Below are 23,162 nucleotides of genomic sequence, written 5' to 3' on the forward strand. Positions count from 1 at the left end.
AGCATCTTGTCCCTTCCCTATTTCCTCATGCTACCAGCAGCCATGAGGGACAAAATAGTAGAAGTTGAGAGTAGAATGGATAGAATGATGGTTAAACCAAGGCTGGGAAATGGGTGGAGGCAGGGCACGCAGAGAGCATGGTGGATGTACACAGTCATCCAGGTGGATAGAAGAAAAAATCCTAAAGTTCCATATCACAGAAATGTACCTGTAATTGACAATTGTGTATTTCAAAATAGCTAGTAGAGAGGATTTCAAATGTCCCCAACATCAGAAAATGACAAATGTTTGACCTGATGATCAGGCTAACCCACCCCAACTGATCAAGTACTAAAATATCCTATAAATATGTATAATTACTATATGCTATTTAAATTATATGTATATATATATATATATATATTACACACACACACACACACACACACACACACACACACACACACACACACACACACACACACACAAGCATGCATGCATGCACACACTCACCCACGCGATGTTGCCTAAACTACTGACCAGGATGGAGCAGAGCAGGAAGGTCAATAACCAGGCCCTGGTGTTCTGCCCTAAGGCCTTCCCCAGAACTAGGCTACCCAGGAAATAAGCCTCTCAGACAGCACAATGGGTGCTGATGAGAGGTGAGGGCATGCCACTGCAACGACAGACCCACATGCAGCCTGGCCATCAACAAGCCCTGAGATGGTCTAATGAACAAGCATGCCACATGACTAGCATCTATTGCTTTGTCCTGGCAAGGGTGGGAACTGTAATTAGCTGCTCTCTGCCTCTCTAACCCCCTTGATTTATTTCTACGGCCTCTCTTTAGGTTTTGTGCATTAACAAGACTGTGTGGGTTTCTAAAACTGCTTACTTATTAGATAGGAACTATTCCACTCAAATAAAATAAAAAAGCACTAACAGAGACACCAAAGCCTTTATTGGGGTTTGCAATAACCCTCTGTCTTAAATGACCAACTTGCCCTCTTCCTTTTTCAAGAAAAACCTAGGAAAAGAAATGTCACTCCCACCATTGCCTGCCTACTAGGATGGGGCTCAGTTTTCAGTAAAGGAGAGAGCTACAGTGGGACTGCCTGTTTGAAATCCAAGATTGTGTCTTACACGCCTATGAGGAGAGGAACAGCCACACGTTGTCTACCCCGGATTTATTAATTCTCTATAAATTCTCTCTGCTCAGCTTGGGTGCAGCAGTGAGTTCATTTGTTTACTTGCATAGCAACAACATAATGAAACCTCAGTCTGACCTTAAAAACACGCCCTCCCGAGCCGTATCCAGGCTTAGCCCACCCTACTGTTTGCTTCTCTTGCTTTGTTGGAGACCTCTTTCTCTCTGTTTTGGGGGCCTTACTTTCCTTTAAGGACACTTGAGATTTGGTTTTATGCTGGAACTAAACTTTTTGCAAGCCATCTAAATCCCAGCTAGCCTCTCTCTCCAGTCAAGGAAAAGGCAAAGGGAAGGCTCAGACGTGGGACGGCGTTCTCGGGTCACTTGCATTGACACAGCTTTGTGCGGCAAAGCACTCAATGGAAACAGTGCCCTGATTGTTGAACCCCCTAACATGTCTCCCCTGCTGCTGCCAGGAAGCTCTCTGTACAGTGAGTACTAAAGCAATATTTAGTTATGGACTGACCAGGCACCAAAGAGCAATGAGAAGCACTGAACATCAAACCGTGGTGAGAAATGACGTCTGGGTTCCCAAGTGACCAAGGTCTTTTATGGGACAAAGCTGAATACAGTCTGTGACAATTAGGTATTGAAAGCTAATTTTTATATCCCTTTAAATCTACTGAAATACTTAAAAAAAAATAAAACCATAAGGGAGCCGGCATCTGGGCTCTTTTGATATCTGAATAAATTCAACATCTAGATTTAGAAAGAGGCCCTCGGCTGCCTTGTTGGACCATGGATGGGAGGTGACGGAAGAGAAGTTTGGGATTCAAAAGTCTGTGGGTATTGTGTCTCCTTGAGTAGGAGACCTCTGCCAGCTTAGTGGGAGGAAGGATGTGATGGCTGACGGGACAAATGGCACACTTGGCAGAACTTGGTGCTGGTTCTGAAGACGGCTGCCATGCTGAGAGGCACCAGGTCTTTCTTTGCCCAGACCATGAGGCTTAAATAGGGAAAGAAGGTCGAGAATAGCAAGTACAGGGAGGAGCTGCTTCCCTGTCATGTGCTAAACATGGAGGGCAGTTCTCCAAATGACGAACTTCCTGGAAGTTTCCTTGTGTACAAGCCCTGTGTCTGTTAAAAGCTGATTTTCACTGGCTAGGATAGCACAACCCTTGTCCCCCTGTGCCTCCATCTGCCCTTGCTGCTTCTAGAAGTTCATCTAATGTGCACAGTGGCCATGGATAGGAAGATGAGATGGGTCCTAAAGGAGGGAAGGAACAAACTGCCAATGTTTTGGGGTCAAGTTGATCTTTTTTTAAATGACTTTTGAGGGTAGGTCATTTAATGAAATCTTCCAAGTGATTCCGGCAAAGAATCAGATAAGGTTATCTGGATCATAAAATTTTTTTCAAAGACCACTAGAGAGAACCCAGTTTCAGTGGCCATTTCACAGTCCAGGGAACTAGAGCACAGGAGGTCACTCAGCCAGTCAATAGTGACACATACCACATATTTTCTAGAAACATAGAAGGAAGTGATTTCCATATACAAGAGACACAGCTTGAAAATTAGGTATCTACAGTTTGTTCAGTAGGGGAGACAAATCCATTTGATTACATGATCTTGTTCATTTAGAGCAGTGATGTCATTTGAGAAGATGTCCACATGGCCATATTCTCAGTGGTACCACAGATCTGATGTCTCCCGGATGAGTGCTTTAGACTTATAGCTGGGTAGCCGGAATATCTGTGGCTTGGCTCTTTCAGTCTTTGGTTACTATGTGGATATGTGGTGTGAGCCTTCTGCAGCATTGTATTTTGGCTAATACAATGATTCTTAGCGCCCAGGGTTCTGGTGGGCTAGAATTTCTGATGAAGTAAATGTGCCCTCTTATTTTAGGCCTGGCAATACCACCTGTTAACTGGCATGTAGACACTGGGTCAGACCGACATGAGCTCAAATCAGGGCTGCCTCTTGTAAGAGACAGTGAGTTAACTCTGGCAGATTGACTTCTCAGACTCAGCCCTTTCTTTGGGTGGGAGGAGTTATAGCATGTATGTCACAAGCTGCCAGGAGGGTTAGATGACATAGAATATAAAATGCCCTCAAAATGGAGCAGAGGCTCAGAGGCAACTCTACTTCAGATTCGAAGTCACATTGCAGATGGAGTGATTTAACACCACCATGTTTCAGAACCTGTTGTTTTGGAGAGTGGACCCCCTAGGTCTCTGCAGAAATTAACAGAGACTGCTGAAAAAGTCACTGTCCTGTGTATAAACCACGTCACACAGATTGGGAACGCCTCTAATATCAGTCGTGCACAATCTGCAGTGTGTGAGGGGCATGTATCCTAGGCTAGCAACAATGTCGCCCAAGATATTTGTAGATGGCGCTGACATTGTGCAGCGTCAGAAAGGTTGGGCAAGCATGCTGGCTGTTTCTCTGACACGATGGTTAAGGTATGATGACTTAGGACGGAGTGCTTTGACCTCTGACATTTTCTAGCCCCACATTTTTCGCAATGAACTCTGGTGAGACGGTTCCTTCTTTTCTTTTGGTTCTTAAAAACAAATTCAAACAAGATAATCCAGGTTTTATCATTCAGTCATAAAATAAGCAGTTTTCCTGCCCATTCTCCCTCCCTCAGAGAGCAGTATCCATGCCGTGAGGCCTGCTGTGGCAGGAGACATCTTATTCACTCAGATAAGTAGTCACTTAGAATGCAGTCAGTGGAAGGGGAAGCTTAGTCTCTGTGATCTTGGTGTGGGTGTGTACAAAGTTACTAACGCCCCCCGCCCCTCAGAAACTCATATTATCTGCAAACTTTATGACAGACTGCTGCTGAATCTGAATACTTTGGCATTGACCAAACATAAAGGACCTTTGTTCAGCTACGGAGGTGTTAGGGTTTGCTCATTCCCTTGGCGTGCGTGGGTGACCGTCTGGTAACACAGCCTTTCAGTTCAGGGTGAGCTCAACAAGCCCCACCCTTCCCTGTTGAGGACCTCCAAGGCTGTGTGTAAGATGTAAAATGTACCTTGAATTTTCAGGGAGACATTTTAGGTAACATTTCAGTTCTCTGGATCATTTTATAAACTAGACACAGGATTATTTATTAGGTTTATCTTTATATAGACATGTATACTTCTGGGACACAAATGTACTTACTGACTTTATTATATAAGAAAAAGCTGGGGGTGTCCTCTGCCTGGAATTAACTTTTTAGTTGTTTGTGTGAGAGAGAAAGAGAGAGAGAGGGTAGGGGGCAGAGAGGCAGAGACAGACAGACAAACAAACAGGGAACAAAAGAAAGGGAGGTGAAAAGTCAGAGTTTGTCATCTCCGGAAACTTTGATTTCCTCTAAATCTATTTTTCACTTGTTAGTAGACAAATAATATTGCTTAATATACATAGCAGTTACTTGGTTGGTATCTGAGGTTGCTATGGGCAACTGATTTCAAAATGCCTACATGCCAACAAGGGAAGTCTTTGGTTCCAAAGCCAACAGTCATGGGTGTCGGTGTGTATGTGTGTTTAGTTGTGATGACTCAGTGTCTAAGAAGGCACAGACACCATAACTAATGCATTTCAGGATCTTATGTTACCTTTTAGGAACCAGCCTGGAAGACCTGCCTAAACCTTTGAGTCATTTCCTGCCAGCATTTGTCTGTGCCCTATTTTGGAATTGCCCATCTTAGAGATGATGTCACTGGGCTTGGTAAATCTTGACAATATTTGGGTTTTCTAAGTAGCCACCACAAAATAGTACTTGCCCCAGCCTAGACTACCATGGCAGCTCATCCCATTTCCAATTGGCCCATGAGCTCTACAGTATTAGTGAGGTGTCCACGTATTATGGGATCAGAAAATGGGAAGAAAATACTGGGTTTCCAAGTAAAAACTGTAGACTGGAGATGAGTTTTAAGGTGCGAGCAGTTTGAAAACATGGAACAGGAGGGAAGGTATCCTAGACATCATGGCACCCACAGAGACTGTTCTAAGAGTCATATACAAAGTATAAGTTTTCTCTCTAGGAGACTAAGAGTTTACTAGTCTTACTGTGGATACGAGGCAAAAAAGGTAGGCCTCAGACAAGTCCAATATAACAGGGGTTTTTTTTTTTTTTCTGTTTTATTTTTATTTTATTTTTTGGAGACAGGGTCTTATGGAGTCCAGACTGATCCTTAACTCAAATGTGACCCAGGCTGGCCTTGAACTCCTGATAAGACCACCTCTGCTTCCAGAGTGCTGGGATCACAGGTGTGTGTCACCACACCTGGCTTAAATGAAATCTAGAGCCTCGTGTATGCTAGACAAGTGCTCTTTTATGGAGCTCTATCCCCATCCCCAAATTTATGTCAATCATTTTTTTTTTTGCTTTGGTTTCACATTTATTATTTAAGGGCAGTTACAATTATGGAAAATGAGTGGTGTATCCTCTAATGGCCTCTGGCGGGAAACTGTTCTCTGCCACACCATGTGGTCATGAGCTGCTGGGGAAGGTGTGACCAGTAGGAGACTGGGTGAGTGTGAAGCTCAGAATCACCTTTTGGTGGTTAGTTTCGAGGTTAAGAAACTTCACTAGGGTGTTACTTGCTTGTTCGTTCACGCGTCCGTCTGATCTGCGTGCTGACATTTAGCTGCATAGCTCGGCTTCCTAGAGTCAGAAGGTAGTTCCAAGCTGCACTTCAGAAGGAGGCAGAAAATCTATAATTCTGCTGGTTAGGGTTAAAGCAGTAAGTCTAAAGAGCAACCCTCGAGGCTGGTGGGGTGGCCCTGTGGGTAAAGACACTGCGATTAAGCCTCATGACCTTATTTCAGTCCTGGGGACCCACGTGGTGGAAGGAGAGAATCGACTCCCATGAGCTGTTCACTGGCTTCCACATGTGCGTTGCGCCCGCACGCGCACACAGACACAGAAAAGAAATACATAAATGTTTACAAAAACTTAGCTAAGTAAATAGTTGCTTTAAGAAAAGAATAACCAATATTGTTCCCCATGCAGCTTGAGTGTGAAGCGGGTGTGTCTCGTGGCAGTTTGATGATCACTAAAGCAGAGAAGTGAGATTGTTTTCAGACCTTTGAAGGCCTTTGACTCTAGGGCATTTGAGTTCTCCAACCCAGATCCAACTTCCATATTTTAAGTAGAATTCTCCCTTTTTAAAGACTGAAAACTTTTTTTTAAATTCAGCTTTTCAAATTATTTGACTATGAGTAACTCATTTAATTTAGAATTGTCTGTGAGTTCTTGGCAATCTCAACACATATTTAGAAGTCTTTGCAGAGTGAGAAAGCTCTAACTTACAAATTGTTTTCCAAATGTAATGGAATTGTCACGAGCCCCACAGAGGATTAATGAGGCTTGCATGATGCTCTTTCCTAAGCGTGTGTCTATGTGTTGATTAATTTCTGTTTTGCACTTATTAAGCTTCATATTCTGCAGCTCAAAGTTTTCTTTTTTTAATTCAGCTTGCAAACTTTTGCACAGGCCCCGGGCACTGTGCCCATAATGCCTGATGAATAAAGCAGGCCTGCACATAAAACCCATGAAACCAAGCAAAGTGTCAGTGTGTGAGGTTTCCAGATGACTTTGATTCTTCACCACCCTTTCTAGAATTCTTACAGAGCCAGGGAGAGACCTGCATGCTCAAAGAGCTCAGCACATTTGCTGGGAATAGAGTATGTACATATTTGGCACATACTGAGAAACACACACGTTCCATATATTGAACATGATCGTGGAAAACTGGGTGTGACCTCAGACACCTGTTATCCCAGAATCCGGGAGGACCAGAAGTTCAAGGCCATTCTCAGTTACTTAGCAAGTTTGAGGCCAGCCTGGGCTCACTTGAGACTTTGTCTAAAACAAACAAAACCCAAACAATAATCTGAGGAAGGAGAAAGGAAAGAAAGGCAGGAGACAAGACTCGCCTTGAAGCTCCCACAATGCAGCGCTCTACCTACTGTTCCAGTTAACTTTCCCAGTAGCCTTTGTGGTGAACAGGCTTATTCCCACTTCACAAATGAAGGAGCAATGTCTGAGAGAACACCTGTAATTTTCTGCACACACAAAGCCACAGAGCCACGGGGCAGGGGGAGGGAGGGACAGACTAAGGTCCACAGAGCTCTGGCCTCCCTGGTTCACAGAGGGTGGGCGTATGATTCTCATTTGCACTCCCTAGGTAGCAAATTCTGGCTGCTGGTTAACATGGGTGGGGTGCAGGAGGGCCAGCAGAGGCTGCACTTTCCAGAAAAGCAGAAAGGCAAGGCAGAAGGCAGAATTCGTGGTGCAGTTTTTTGGAGTGATTTCATTAGGGCACAGTGGCGGATGAACCCTGAAACCCATGCTGTAACAATGCAGGAGAGTTCTGAACTATGGAAAGCCCCGATCACAGTCAGACTGGAACATATCCAAGCTGGCCACTGTACCTCCTTAGGGTTTCTCTGAGCACAGTCCTGGACCAACTCCCACTGGACTATGCACAAAGTTTGAGAAAAAGTAGGTTTCTGGGCCTCCCTTCCTAGATTCCCCGAAGGAGGGGCTGTGAGGCAGGCCTAGGAGTCTGCATCTGAATCGATGTCTTTCCCTCTCTGGGTGTCAGCCTTGTTCATTAAAGCCTACAAGCTCAGAACAAGTTCCAACTGCTTCCTCATTTTCCTTAAACAGCCTTTAAATACCACAGCTAGAATAACTGGCAAGGGCCGGGGCCTTGGTTTGTCACCATTTACAGACAGAAAAATAGAAGAGAAAATGAGTGAGTTATTTAGCAAGCCAGCCAAACACCTAAAATGAGAAATAATAACAACCAAACTCACATCTGCTGTCCTGTGCAATGAGATTGGAGTCTGACTTAAGTCACTAGGACTCCTACCCACTGGGAGTTACCACTGAAAAGGGAGATGAGGCCCGAAGTCTTTTTTTTTTTTTTTTTTTTTTTGGATTTTTGAGACAGTGTTTCTCTGTGGCTTTTGGAGGCTGTCCTGGAACTAGCTCCTGTAGACCAGGCTGGTCTCGAACTCACAGAGATCTGCCTGCCTCTGCCTCCTGAGTCCTGGGATTAAAGGTGTATGCCACCAACGCCCAGCTGGGGCTGGAAGTCTTAAAGCAGTTACTGTTGCCTGCAATGTTACAATCGCCTCCTAGCAGCTAAGCTGTCTCCATTAGCAAAGAAAGTTTAAGAAGAAAGAAAGGAGGGATAAGGGAGGTAGGAAGGGGGGTAAGAAAAAGAGGGAGAGGGGGAAAGAGAAGGGAAGGAGGAAAATCAGGAAGGAAAGTAGGAAAGGAAGGGAAGGAAAGAGAGAGGGGAGTGTGGGAAAGGGAGAAAGGGATGAAAGGAAGGGGAGATGGGGAGAGGTAAGGGAGAGAACAGAAGGAAAGAGAGGACAAAGAAGGAAGAGATACAGTGGGTGAGGGATGGAAAGAAGAGGCAACATGACTCCCTTGTGGGTGTGAGCCGGTGGTTCAGGGGGACGGAAGCAGGATACCTGCAGTCTCAAAGGCACCAAGACACTCGCACAGGGTATGCCATGGAGGACCCTGGTGCGTGGCATGGGAGAGCTAGGCTCACCTCTCCTGTCCTCTTAGCCTGTACCTGTCAGACCGCCACTGTGGAAGCTCCTAGTTCAGGTGCCAGGAGTGCCTGCTTTGGTCTACACTGCTAAAGGGCTTGCAGAGTTTCTTAGAAGTGGGTTCACTGCTGCAGGGTGAACACAGAAGGCTCAGGGGCGTGGAAGCTTTAAAACAAAACAATATGTGGAGTGACCCAGGGCCACCTGAGGGCCTCAGCCCCTGACATCAATGGAGACCAGGAGAGGAGCCAAGGAGAAGGCTGCTGTTATCCACAACACAGGCATTGGGGAGAGGTCTGAAGCTTCAGGCTTCCCAGACAAGGAACTGAAAAGGTTGAGACCAAAAAGGAAAACAAGTCACCTTTCTGCCAAAATAAACTGTGATGAAAGTTTGGTCCCTCTGCCTTTCAGCCAAGCATTTCTTGTTCTGGCCTCCTCTGTCTGCCTCGAACCAGCTCAGATGAGGGAGAGCTATTTTTAAGGTGCAAGCCTCCGAGACTAAGAATGAAAGCTTTACTTATTTATAGTGACACCTTTCAACTGTTCGTCCCCCTCTGGGGACACAGGCCAGGCTTGGCGTTCCCTTTGGAGCTGAAATCACTGGGGGTGAGAAGGGCTTTGGAAGGTCACATGGCTTTTAGCCAGGATCCCTGTCCTGGGGATAGGGAAAGCTGTTCTCTGCATCTTAGAGAATTCCTCCTGGTAGACAGAACTCAGAGATCATGTGTCCTTGAGATGTGTTTTGTTTAAACATACATTTTATAATATGTTTTATAATAGGTGATTAGGAAAGCATTCGTGGTTAAGGAATCCAAAAATAAATCTTTCCCTGTTCCCTTTAAAAAAATAAGAGTTCCAGGGGCTAGAGAGATGGCTCAGTGGTTTAAGAGCACTTGTTCTTGCAGAAGACTGCAGGTTTGGTTCCAAGCACCCACACTGTGCCTTACAACTGTTGTTAACTCCAGTTCCAGGGGATCCAGTTCCCTCTTCTGGCTTCCTTGGGTACCAGGCAGTGCAGACATATGCCAAGCAAACCACTTACATACATACAAGTAAAAAAACAATCAGTCTTTAAAATAGATTTACTTAGAAGAAAGTAAAAGTACTAGTACCGTGTAACCAAATATTACCTAGCTTACATAGATTTGTAAATTCATCTATGTTTTGTGTTGTAGAGTTACAAACTTTTTCTGGTATCAACTTCACCCTTCTTCTCGTAATCTGGAGATATTTTCTCATTGTATGAAATTAGTCTAGTTTTAATTGCAAACCTTGAAGGAACCACTGGAAAGTTCTGACAAACGAAAGAGGAAATCCCTCCCTTTTAATGGCACAAAAACATTGTGGGTCTGGCTGTTGGCCTGTAAATCTAGTGTCATTGTTTTCTTCCCAGGACACAACCATCTGACTTTGTAGTTTATTGTTTCTCTCATTGCACTGTAAGCATTGTGAAGGCTCTGTTTAGTCTTTAATTCACAACTTTATCACCAACACAAAACATGTCAATATTCACTATTTAATGAATGCAATTCCAGTCATCTCAAATGTTCTGGGTTGAGAATCTAACAGGTTGTGGCCCCTAGTCTTGTGATTCAGGTATGGTCTGAGTAACCCTCCCCCATCCTCCACCCCCTGCAAGAACCTGCTGTTATTAAAGGCTTGGTTTCCAGGGTGGGACACAGTTGAACCTCTGAGGGATGGGTGCTAACGGGAGAATTGAAGTCACTGGGGGAGTGGCCCCCAGAAGAGACATGGTGACAGCTGGAAGAGCCTTTGCCACAATTGAGCTAATGTCAAAGGCAGGTCCCAGAGCCACCAAAACTCTGAGGTTAATACACAAATGTTCTCTCTTTATGAAGTTAGCAGTTTCAAGTATTTGGTTATAGTGATGAAAATCTGAAGAATATATCACATTTGTCTTGTAGTTTTTAAAAATGACATTTTCCTAAATACTCATTCACCTTCTACCTTGGATATTATTAAAAGAGTTACTTCAAGGAAACAAGGATACATTCTTCCTAAATCCACTAACATCTATGTATTTTGAATTAATCAGTCTTTAAACCCAAAATTCCGAAGAATGAGTTGGTAGACAGGATGTACTTTCAGCCTTTTTACTTCATCTGCATTTGATTGACTTTTGTTGTTGTTGTTCAGCCAGACTAATTTAGCTCTTGGCCCAAGAAAAAGGATCCGCACCGTGTCAGTATGCTTGAGTGACAACTGGGGCCACACTACTGAAGGATGAGGTAGAGAAGACTGCAGACCATTTATACACAGAATCCAGCTCTAGCAGACCCATCACACAACTGAAGAGATACAGTTGTGTGCTTAAGTCTGATCCAGAATGAAATGCCAGTTATACTGGCTGGCTGTCAATAGTACTTGGCACACGGTAGCTCAAGAAAGTCTTGTTGCCAGATATGATGTCACATGCCTATAGTCCCAGCACTCAGGAGTCCAAGCAAGAGGATCTCAAGTTCAAGGACAACCTAGAATGAACATATTGAGACTCTGTCTTGGAAATTATATATTTTTTGTTGACTCATCAATGGAAATTTAATGCAATAATGATATCTGGGGTAAGTCATTTAGTATGTTTGCTTTTGGGAAATATCTAATTATTATTTGGGGATTGCTTCTATTATTCTATATACAATGAATGGCATAAAAGAAGGAACAAAATTTGAGTTAATCACTTACCTTTTTGCCCAGATGGGGCCCATTAGTGCCTCCAATGTTTCTCTGAACTGATGGTGGTACTTGATACACATCTGGTTCTGGGGTACCATGGCCAGTGGGTACTTGGTAAATTCCTTGATTCTGGTAGGATGGTGGCACTTGGTAGATGGTATCACGAGATGCTGCCTGTGAATTTGGTACTTGATATAGTTTCTGTTGCCCAAAGGTCTGATGCATGGGTCCAGGAGTAGGCTGCTCATGACTGGAGGTCTCCTGCACTGGACCAATGAGAAGTTTCACCCGGTTGCCTGGGACAATTCCTTGGCGACCATGTAGGGAACACAGCCACCATCCCTCTAGTCCTCCAGTGTTCTGCTCTATGACAGTTAAGATGTCTCCTTTTCGGAAGGCCAGCTCCTCAGCACACTCGGGGACATTGTCATATAAGGCCCTTGCCATAAGATTCTAGGAAGGGAAAAAGAGAGAAGCGGTTTTAGAATGTTAGGGCTTTCTCTTTAGCACTTACAGAGCCCATGTGTTTAGAGACAGGCACGGTTCCTGGAAAAAGAGAAGAATTATGAACAATAGCCTGCAAGAAGGAAAGCAGATGGTTCAGACAAAAGACAGACACAGCTATGCTGTGTCTGCCACCAGTGACATCAGACAGCCTCCTCAAAAAAGCTCAAAACCCCAGAAGAGATCTTCCCTCCAACGTGGGTGCTTTGCCAAGGCGCTGGGCTAGCATCACTGAAGAGTTAGGAAGGGGTCACCAGGCAAAGCATTTTTCTAACTTGTTCAAAGTGAGCTGAAGGCGAAGAATGTTCCAGGCTCTTTGTGCACCACAGTGGACTGCTCTCAATGTTTTCATATATTTTGGGCAAAAAATAAGTCACAGAAAATCCTAAATGACACATACTACAAACAGACATTTTATTCAGCATTGAAATGTAAATGGAAGTACACATAATTGTGCCTTGGCAGGACTTACCATATCTTTATGATTAAGGAGACCCTTGGATGCAGGAAGAATCCACAAGCAAAAGCATAGGGATGCACTATAGTAATCAGGCAAGGACACAGCATGATAGCAGCCTGTCTTTCCAGACTGACGGTGGGAAGGTACCAGGAATGCACTCATCCACTGCTTTGGTCTCTCTCATAACTCTCTGAGAGTCCTTCTTTTCCCTGCCACGTAGTCACCTACTTCTTAAATCTCGCCATTCACATCCGAAAGGCTGTGTCTTCCTTTCATGGCCTCAGAACACTCTCTGTCTTTGTATGAAGGCTGCCTGGCACATCCAGTCCTCAGCAGACGGCTAAAGTGGGCATTGAGCAGAGAGTGGGCAGGCAGTCTGTGCTGACATTCCTGGAAGGCTTTCAAAGGCTCTGAAGATTCCCAGTACACTGGCAGCCAGTCCCGCATGCCTGCCTCTTCCCAGGGTGCAGAGAAGTGGGGAACATAGGGAACCCATAGCAGGCCTCAGGAAAACTACATGTGACCCCTGTCATATGTCATTTAAGCGTTTGGATGCACTTAGTGTCACTGTGGTGGGGAATCATTTATGGAGCAAAAGACTGCTGGTTGGCTGGGGCATGCTTATGACTTATTTTACACCATAACATATTTGTGGCTGCTTTTCTTTGGACTCCTGCCCCTGTTTTCCTCTCCAGAAATGTGGACTTGATCTCTCAGTTCCATGCTTTTCATTTCTTTAAGACGGACATGCATTAATCATCTCCTCCTGGACCCTGCCTGAAACCACAGGGCTCACATTGTATGTAGTGCTCTTCTGGGGAGTGGCTGCGTATGGGAGGGGTCTGCCTCTGTTCAGGAGTGTAGGAGAGGTCCAGTGTCACTGCTTTCCATTTCTGAAGTGCTTTATTTTCATTACATTTTTAATTATTTTTGATTTTTTTCATACTTCGATCTTAGTTGTTGCTTTTCCTCAAGGCCGCTCAGATCCTTCCCAACTCTCTACCCTATTAATTTCATATCCCACCTCTCTGTCTTCCCCACAACCCACCCCCCCAAAAAAAAACCTCCAAATGGTCAAAACCTACTAAGCCATAACAATAACAAAAAGCACAAACAAAAATAAATAAAGAAAAAAAACCATGGAGTATGTTTTAATTTTGTCTTGGTCAACTACTTCGGAATCGCCTTTTTCTGTAAACATGGCTATACTACCCAGGCAGGCTGGACTTAAGAAATCCTCCTGCTTCATCCTCCTGAGAGCTGGGACTACAGTGCAGATGGCTACCCGATCTTTTTTTAGAGTGAATACATCATTTAAGGAAGGGAGATGGAGCCACAAATACCATCACTAAGAGATAAGAATTCTCTGACCTCCACAGGGAGGCAGTGAGGGCGGCTAGAGCGGAACACAAAGCTCTTGTTTCAGTTGAGGGTTTTACTTAGCAGCTGGATTCTAGGAAGCTCTGGGTTCCTCCTAACAATGAAAAGCTCTTAGACAAAATGATAAAATCTAGCCACATCCTTGCCTAGTTTTTAGAGCCGTTAAAGGATGTGCTAGGATGCTAAGGTCTCTCTGTTTCTCTTTTCCCATCTTCTGGGTGTTCTGTAACTGTAAAGAAGAGTTAGTTTACAGAGGACAAGGTTCTAGTCCTTTGTCACAGATAGCAGGGAAAGAATGACACCAGGATTATGATTTTAGAGCTTGGAGGGAGCTGGTGGCTCTCTGTCCTGTTCTCCTGGGACATTCAATAACTGGGAATGGTTGGGAAGGAAATCCCTAGAGGAAAACAGAAGTAATAGAGTTAGAGCAGCCCCGTGGGAGCTGAAGATTGATAGCTGTGCAATCATATGGCTTCAAAGAAGGGAAAGACAACAGTAGACAGGAAAAGGGCTGCAGCTCCATCAACCACAATCAGCTGGGGGCAGTCACAGTTGGGCCACTTCCAAGTCCTGGAACACCACGAGGTGCTGAGTGGGGCGCTGGGCCACACTTGATTAGCAGCAGATAGAAATCCCCGTGTGAGTCTGCTCCATATGTGTTGTATTCTGTCCCCGTGACCTTCCCACTGCCTGGCAAGCAGCATGCTCATGCCTGCACACAAGCCTAGGGGATGTTCCTAGGATAACCCCAGAGCCCCCTCAGCCATGCAATAGTGGGCACTACTGGTCAATTTCCTGCCCTATTGCCCACAACATCTCTCCAGCCTTCTCACTGCATACAGAGAATGGGATTCAGAAAGAATTTGACTCAGCTGTTGGTGGGCAAGCCCCCCAGTGTCAGGCTGACACTCATTAATATACCCTGGTAGATGTCAGCTTTGGCTAAATAAGACTGAGTACTTTAACCTCTATGAAATCTAAAGATAGTTGATGTGTATAGCTAGTCACTCTCCCAAACAGCTCATACACACCTCTGGAGAGAGCTTGTGAGCCTGTAGCTCTGTTTTGAAGATGAAGACACAGATTTGGTGTTTCCCCAAGACTCACACTTGGGTATCAGAGCTGGACATAGAATTGGGCTTTTCTAGGTTGACTCTCTTCTCTGGGAAGCTACTTTAGTTTTCCTGTCTGTACCCTGGCTGAGCTCTTGCCATTATACAAGAAGGTTCTGAAGGTAACTCTCCTCTCACTCCATTTTTATGGAATAAACAAATTCTTTGGGGTTTGCTCCCCTTGCATTGCTATTCTCCTCATCCCTGGATAAGAACAAGGTTAAGGCTGGGTTACACTTGTGAGTTTGTCACGAGAATGAAATCAGTGAATTCAAGTACATTTCAGCACTGCTGGAGATGGGATAATCCATTGTGGATTTTTATTTCATTTGTGGGTGGCATTTCATTTCAGGCTTCCTATACTCACTTTCTTCTTCTCAGTTTTCATCGAGAAACAATCCTAAAGCTAGAGAAATGCCTCAGTGGTTAAGAGCACTTGCTGCTTTTCCAGAAGACCTGGGTTCAATCCCAGCTCCTACATGGCAGCTCACGACCCTGTGTAACTCCAGTTCCAGAGCATACAATGCCCTCTTTCAGTTTCCCATGGCACCAGGCATGCAAGCAGTGCACAGATATACATGCAGACAAAACACCCATTACACACAGAAAATAAAAGTAATTTAGAAAGTCTTGGGTAAGAGGTGTGGCCACTGTGTGTTTGCTTGGTAAGAGGGCAATAGTCCAGAAAAAAAGATAAAAGTCAGAACATAGGGCCCTCATTCCAAAGGACACTAACTCATGAGACGGCCAACCAAGAGTTAATTCCTGGGGTTTTTTTTGGGGGGGGCGGGTCATTCTCTGTTTTTATAGAAAAGGTGTGATTCCCTGAGGCCTCAAAGTCAGAAGCTCTTATCTGAACATCTTAAGAAAACACCAGAGAGGCCAGAAGTCCTCTAGTAAGATCTACTCTTTCTCAAGCCCCAGCCCCTTGGATGTTTATATCTGGGGGTGGAGGTGGGGAGAGGTCAACAGAGAAACAAATCAAGGAGAGATAAGAGTGCTGGGTAATTCTATACCCAGCTGGATGCCAAGTTCCCAGAGACTGGCAGTTACAAAGGCAGAGAGCTTGGTTGTGGCAGGGTGCAAAACTTGAAAGCCAGAGGGATCTTCAAGGAGTTAAGAGCCCAACTCTTCTACTTGACAACTAAGAAAAAAGAAGGTTCAGGAAGTTAATAATTTGTAAAGCCACCTGGCTAGAAGACCTTAAGACTTGGGTACGAAGCCAGGCCTCCTGTTTCCAGGCTTCTGGGAGGAGGGGAGATGGTCTAAGGCTACACTTGTGCTCCTCCCTTTGCCTAGCAGACTATTAAGCTAGTGGAGCCTAAGCAATTGCAGTTTCTCTAGGAATCTCATGGTGGCGGGGAAGGGAAAGGCTGGTGTTAGTCAGAGGAGGAACTTGTCTCCTGGGTAGAGATTTCACACAGTTCTGCCAAGCTGTCAGACCATCTTGCAGAAGAGACTGGAGGCAGACACCGATGGCACTGTGATGGACAGGTCTGCACTTGGACCAAGGCTATTTAGTTATGCATACCTCTTGTCCTCTGTTGAAATTTAAATCCCATACCAGTGTCCTAGAAGATGGGCTGGGAGTTCACTGAGCCCTTTTATTTGTTCTTTTCACCAATGTGGCCATGTTGAATAAATCTCCTCTCCACTTTCACTATTCTGCCTGACTCCTTTTCTACTTCCAGAACATGAGCCCAGTGTCTGAAATAAAAGCCATACCCATTCTCTATTAAATTGAAATGAGTTCTAACCTCTGCATCCCTGGTTCCCCGCAGAGAGAGAGGAATTGATTTTCTTGAGAGTTTAGCAATTAGCTATTTAATTGATGGAAGGACTACAGGTGGCCAAGTCTAGCATGTTACAGCTGCCAGGGCTCAGTAAAACTCCAGTAATAGTGACTCTAATGGAGATTGGATACCAATGTTACAAATCCCATCTGAAGGCACCTTGTTTGTCAATCCCACCTCATGCTCTCTAAAATTCACTTAAATTGGCTTCTATTCTCCCAAGACCTTGCTTCCTAGTTCTTCCTCTGGAGCACACAGTCTCTTTCTCCATCAATAGACCATTCCCCCTCATCTCTTCAGCAGTCATGCTCTCAGGGGACCTCTCTTTTGCACTTGTCCTCTCCTCTATGACATTGCTGTCTAAGTGAAGTGTCGCCCAGGTGAAGACGGGTTCCACCCAGATCTATAGTACAGAATGGATACCTCTGCACTCTAGTTCTTACTCACTTCTCTGACTGAGGGACCATCTTGGTCTCAAGTCCGGCAAATGAGAAAAGCCCTTTCCTTCTGTTTTCTCTCTCTTGATCAACACAATACGGAATGACCTGCCCAAGGTGTGAGCCTGAGGTTGGAACACTCTTCACTACCTGGCCCCAGTTGTCAGACTCCATATCCTGCCTCACTGCCTCTCCAGGTGTGGACGTTAGCCATAATCGTTTGTTTTGTCTGTTTATTCCAACTTCCTGAAGTGTCATTTCCCAACTGGTTCTACTTCATTAAACCTCTGCCCAGTTTAGAACCCATCTTCCATAAAAACAGAAAAAGTGTCTTTCCAAAATCCACCTGATCACTTCCCACCTAGCTTGCTATCACACTGTTTCTTTGTGACCATGCTGTGTAGTACATGCGTGTCCATGCATGTGGGGGCCAGAGGATAGTTTTCAGGAATTGTTTCTTTCCTTCCATCATATGGGTCTCAGGGATCAAACAGGATTGTCGGGCTTGGGGACAGGCACCTTTACTTGCTGAGCCATCTCTCCAGCTTACTGTTTCTTTACAGCAAAGTTTGCATGACTCCGTTCCAGGCTGTGGGCTTGAGTTCAGAGATGCTGCCTGGCTCCCTTTCCATTTCTAGAACACGAGCCCAGTGTGTGAAACAAAACCAGATCCATTCTCTACTAAATTGAGGTGCATTCTGACTTCTGCATCCCTGGTCCTCTTCATGGAGAGAAGAACTGGTTTTCTTGAGAGTTTAGCAAGATGCTTAGTTAAAAAAAAATGAGATGGAGGTGAGGAAGGAAGATCTATCTGCGCAGAAGCATAAACAGTGTGTCCAGGTCACCGCAGCTTAGAGCCTGAGAATAAGGGAGACAGCCAGCAGGAAAATGCCAGCCCCTCCCTATTTAAACAGGACAATGACGCAGATCCCGCAGATCCTGGAACCTGCTCCCCCCTCCCAATCTGGTGTGTTCGCAACTACTGAGCAAACAGGAAGGGCCAAGAGGAACTGACCATCCCAGCCCATAAAATACAATGGTCTCCTTAAGAGCCTCCCCTCCCTTCTGCATCTGGTAGGTGACAGAGTGCCATTCACATGCTTAACCAGAAAGTTTGCTTCTGCTGTTCTGGGTTCTCAAGCTATGGCTGAGGAGTGGGAAAGTAAGAAAACAAAACAAACCTGGCTGTATGGGAGAGCCATGGTCACATGACAACTTTTGCCCTCTTCCCTCCCCCGCCCTATTTTCCCCATTGCTATCAAAATGTCAAGAAAGCGTATTACTTTTACTGCCAGGGGAATTATTTGTTTCTCCCAGTATAGACAGGTGTGATGTGGAATTTCCATGACCATTCATGCTGTCCTTTGAAGAGAAATGAGACACAATGGCTGGTGTGTCACTCACTGTGACCGATAGCATCATCAATGGCTTGGCTTCCTTTTATTATTGTTACTTCATTCTATATTTATGCAGGAGAACCTGCCAAAGACTCAGGGCTGCCTCATTCTTGATGACAAGACTTTCCTGTGCCCCTCCCCCAGGTCTCTAGTAGACTCCAGCACATGCACACACAGGCACCCAGAGACCAGATCCTGAGAAACAGACCCACTAGAGGAAATGGCCATCGTCAAGGAAATCAGTTCTTAAAGGAAGCTGCTGAGAGATGTACATGGCCAAGGTCAGCCCCAGGGCACACTGGTGAAGAGAAAGGAAGGCTCTAGTGCTTTTTTGTTGTTGTTGTTCCTGCTGACAAAAATCAGCTCCAGTCAGAGAATAGTCCTGCCACTTTGGTTGCATTTCCCCTCCTGCTTCTCATGGGCACCTTTGGTGTGTGTGTGTGTAAGTGTGTGTGTTGGGAGGGTACTCAGCCTTTTCCTAAGGAAGGTAGTCATGGTCTGGAAGCATGGCTATTTATAAGTATCAGGAGTTTGATTCTTGGAGGCTTGGCTCACACTTCTGTTCTTGTACATGAAGATCTGGAATATACATATAAATTAAAGCTCTAGATGTTATTAAGTAACAGACAGGATACCTTTGTGCGCAGGAGCTAGAAGATACAGGAGATTGCACTATGGATGTTTTCTGAGTAATTGTTCATTACATTCTGCTCACCTCCACTGGGTGACTGGGAAGAGTCCACAGAAAGGCAGTAGCAGGCTCCTACTAGGTCTTTGGAGTGCTGGTCGAGCTTCTGACCACTGAGGAGGCCTGTTCAACATTCCCCACTGAAGACTACTCTTAGCCAATGGACCATGTTTCCACCAGTGATCCTTATTTTCCGGAACCCGCTTTTATTAAATTCTAAAGCTTCTGCCAATAACTTAGATCCTCTGTGAATATTCACACCATTCACTTCACCCCCAGCATTGTGATCTAGAGCAACAATCAGAATCTGTTTTATGCATTTCTTACTGAAAGAAGCTTTAATACATATGACATTAAATACATTAGGTCCCAACAGGTATTCTTTGGCAAGGCAGAGGACAGCATTAATATTCCCTGTGTGTAGTAGCACTGTGTGTGTGTGTGTGTGTGTGTGTGTGTGTGAGTGTGCCCACAAGGCTCCTAGGCATATGAATCTATACACTGGCCTATTTTTATTTGATGAGTGGTCTGTAACCACTTCTTATCTGATGAGTGCTCTTTTGATGATTTATGAGCCAATGTGACGTTCCTCCTTGAAGGAGGTGAGGACGTCTAACGCTTCAAAGTGTTATAAGGAAAGTTCAGCCTCACTGAGTTTGTGCTACACGATCTGGACAGCATACTAGGACATTGGAGTGTTCCTTATAATGCTGGCTCTACTCCTTCACCTGAAAGGCTATCATAAATTGTCTTGGGACGTGAGGTTGATGGAGGGCTGGCAGGATAGCTTAGAGGGTAAAAGCACGTGCCAACCAAGACTGCAAACCTGAGTTCCTTCCCTAGAAGCTATAGTGGAAACAGAGAGCCAAGCCCTGACAGTTTTCCTCTGACCTCCACCTACATGCTCTACACACATACACACACTAAAAAAGCTAGGATTTTAGAGAACTAATTTTTAAAAATGGAGGACACAGGCTGAGACCTGTTCCGATGCAAGCCTTGAACAGAGAAAAACCCTTTGTATAAGAAACATTGCAGATGGGCAGGTAGATTGATACACTCAGTATGTCTTAATTGGTGATGGAAGATGAATTTGACTTCAAGAAAAAGGAATTAATTTTTTTCCCATAAGGATGATAATAATGTTACCTCTGTGTCTATCACATGATATGATATCACAGCTATCTACCAATCAGTCATCCTTAAGAGTTCAATCTTCCACTTGCCCACAGCCTAGGAGCTCTACTTAAGGGGCACCAAGGAACTTAAAGAAGATGAGCATACATAGGTTCCTCTACATTTTTGACCTAGTTCTCCATGGCTTGACCAGAACCGACCACAGTAGGCATTTCTGTTTTACAGCCCAGAAGGTCATAGATTAGATTAACAGAGCCAGAGCCAGAGCCAGAGATCACAGCTTGTTATCTCCCTGTCTAGAGTTCCTCCCCCACCACCAGGATATCCCTCCTGAGACACCTAAGAATTTAGTGATGTTGCTGTTAAGCCTTGGGATTTTTAAGCCTTTGTCCCAAGTTGCCTGGTTTTGATGGTTTTCAATATAGCTTATTGGCAAAGGATCAAAACCATGGGGCAAGCATGAACTCTTTTTGGGGTTCCGTCCCTAGATAAATCTTACAGGCGCCATATAATGATGAAGTCTTGACACCCACTCACCCAAAAGATAGGTTTTATTAACAATAAAACAACCTTCTGGATTCCAGCCAGAATTACAATGTTGGCACTGGATCATATCTGACAGCCTGTCTAGACAAATCCCCTAACATTTAGGTTCTAGGGGAAGAGAAATAAGAATTAAGTTAAACAGGAGTAGGAGAGTCCAACCCATTCGGTTATAATGTATTTCCAAAAATGGTATCATTTCTCAAGCACCAAAATGCATAGCTATAACATCTATAAAGTGATTGGAAGTATGAAAAGATCCTCTTAATTTTACATTCTTACATCTTCCTTTTCCTACACTAAAGTCTGAATGCAAGGTTATACTTAAATACATCAATTCAAGCACATCACCATCTTGTCAGAGCCCATTTGATGACACTGGGATGTGGCCCTTTGCTGGGACTGTTGCAGAAGTTACTTGAAAGAGGCTCAGTTTGTATATTGCTAGCCTTGCAAGCATGAGGACCTGGATTCAATCCCTAGAACCCATGTGAAGAAACACCAGATACAGTGATACCTACTTGTATTCCTGGTACCGAAGAAGTGAAGACAGGTAAGTCCCAGCAGCTCGGTGGCCAGTCAGTCTAGCCAGTTGGTGAGCTCTAGGTTAGGAAAGACCCAGGCTCAAAAAACAAGGTTGATGATGCATAAAGGAACTGGACAACTGATGTTGCCCTCTAGTCTCTGCACGGATGCACACACCCACGTGAATATGAATCCCTTCCCCCAAAGTCACTTGATCTGGATTTGTTACCTTGCTGCTATTATCTACTTATCCTGTGAGCTCTTCAAAGAGTTATAAAGCTTGGCTCCACACCCTTGCCTAAGAGGTTTGTACACTCATACACTGTCAGCGTTGCTACCGAGCAGTGGTCACATAGCTGTTTTGGAAGCTACGGCATTTTAGTTTGTTACGTTACTGAGAACAAACAGCTTTCTGTAATGCTGGTGTGTAGATGCATACTCCAAGATTCTGTGCATACTCAGAAAGGGATTCAGAAGGACTTGGGAGAAGTGCTTGCCTTAGAGATGGTTTGGAGGTTTCACACTTGGCCTGAGGGAGATCTTTCTTATACTTCTAAGTATTTTGTAATATTCCCATGAACAAATGGGGGCTGATATTATAGGAGGAAGTTAGTTTGGGGTTAAGATCTGTCACATTAAGCTCAACCCCAGTCATCATTAAATTGTGGCCAACACTTCCGGGAATGGAATATTGTGCTTCCAATCTCGTAAAATCAATGAAGTCATTATTTTTAAACAGAAGGAAGCAGGAAAAAAATAGGATGGTAGCTTAGGGTATAAGAGATTTTGTCCAGCCAATGGACATTCCATGTCTGAAGATATTTTGTGGTTGTTACAATGTGTGTATACACATCTGTGCTACTGGAATCTAGTCCTGGGATGTTGCTGGGTGCACAGACCAGGCCTCCACTGACTAGAGAAATGGCTGCTAAACTTCATTAGGAAAGTCTAATCTCTATCCACCTACTTAAAATAATGACAGCTGCCTCTGTTTCCCCATCTTCGAAGTCTGGATCATAAACAAGCTCTTCCTGGAAGTATTATGAGAGCATATGAACTTGCATACGCAAAACACTCTGATGTCTCCAAGAGAAAGAGGGTCTAGGAGGTAGGAGCGGTTAGTGGTGTACTGTGCTGAGCTCAGGGAATATTGTCTTAACCATACTCGCCCTAAAAGCAAAACTCCTCCAAGAAAAGAACACAGACCAGAAATGATCTCATCGTGATTATACCTGCCACACCAAAGGCAGGCACAGCTCAGAGAGGAAATTCCTTCCCTTCAGCCATGAAGTAAGTTGCATCTGTAATTAAGATCTTAATAAGGAGGGTGGGAGGATAGTTACAGTTGCTGCAGGCTACGAGGCAAGGAGCTACCTGAGCAGGTTTAAAGCGAGAACAACTGAAATACAATCCCCCACTCAGGTGTGCCAAATGAGCCCTCACTTCAAAATGAGCTTGCTTTCATTTCCAAAGATGCCTATTCCTGCACAAAGATATAAAAGAGTGCCTTATTATTTATGACTAAATGTTACTTATGACTCTCTATGAAGAACCCAGCCAAATCACGTTTAAAAAGTGTTCTTATATATGTTCCTGCAAGATGCTGCCATAAGGGGAACGGGATAGTGCCTTGGATCATTGATTGATCTCTGGGGCAGCTCTTGTTGGCCATCTGTAGAGTGGCCATGTGTTCCTGAACTTTCCATGGCAGTTCTCAGTTTCAAATATGCTTCCCATTGTCAGACCATATGTCCCATTCTTTGGTTTGTGAAATGTGGGTACATCCATGGA

The 23,162-nt window shown here is 44.5% G+C and overlaps 1 protein-coding gene across 1 annotated transcript in view; it reads right to left on the reverse strand.

Moving 5' to 3' along the window:
• Positions 1–23,162, reverse strand: part of Nedd9 (neural precursor cell expressed, developmentally down-regulated 9) — a 48,548-nt gene that overhangs the window by 17,015 nt on the left and 8,371 nt on the right. Inside the window, exon 2 of the mRNA XM_027410412.2 lies at positions 11,405–11,848. Coding sequence (XP_027266213.1) covers positions 11,405–11,848 — 444 coding nt within the window. The remainder of the gene's footprint in view (positions 1–11,404; positions 11,849–23,162) is intronic.

Source organism: Cricetulus griseus, chromosome 3 (assembly GCF_003668045.3).
Source record: "Cricetulus griseus strain 17A/GY chromosome 3, alternate assembly CriGri-PICRH-1.0, whole genome shotgun sequence".
NCBI lineage: Eukaryota > Metazoa > Chordata > Mammalia > Rodentia > Cricetidae > Cricetulus > Cricetulus griseus.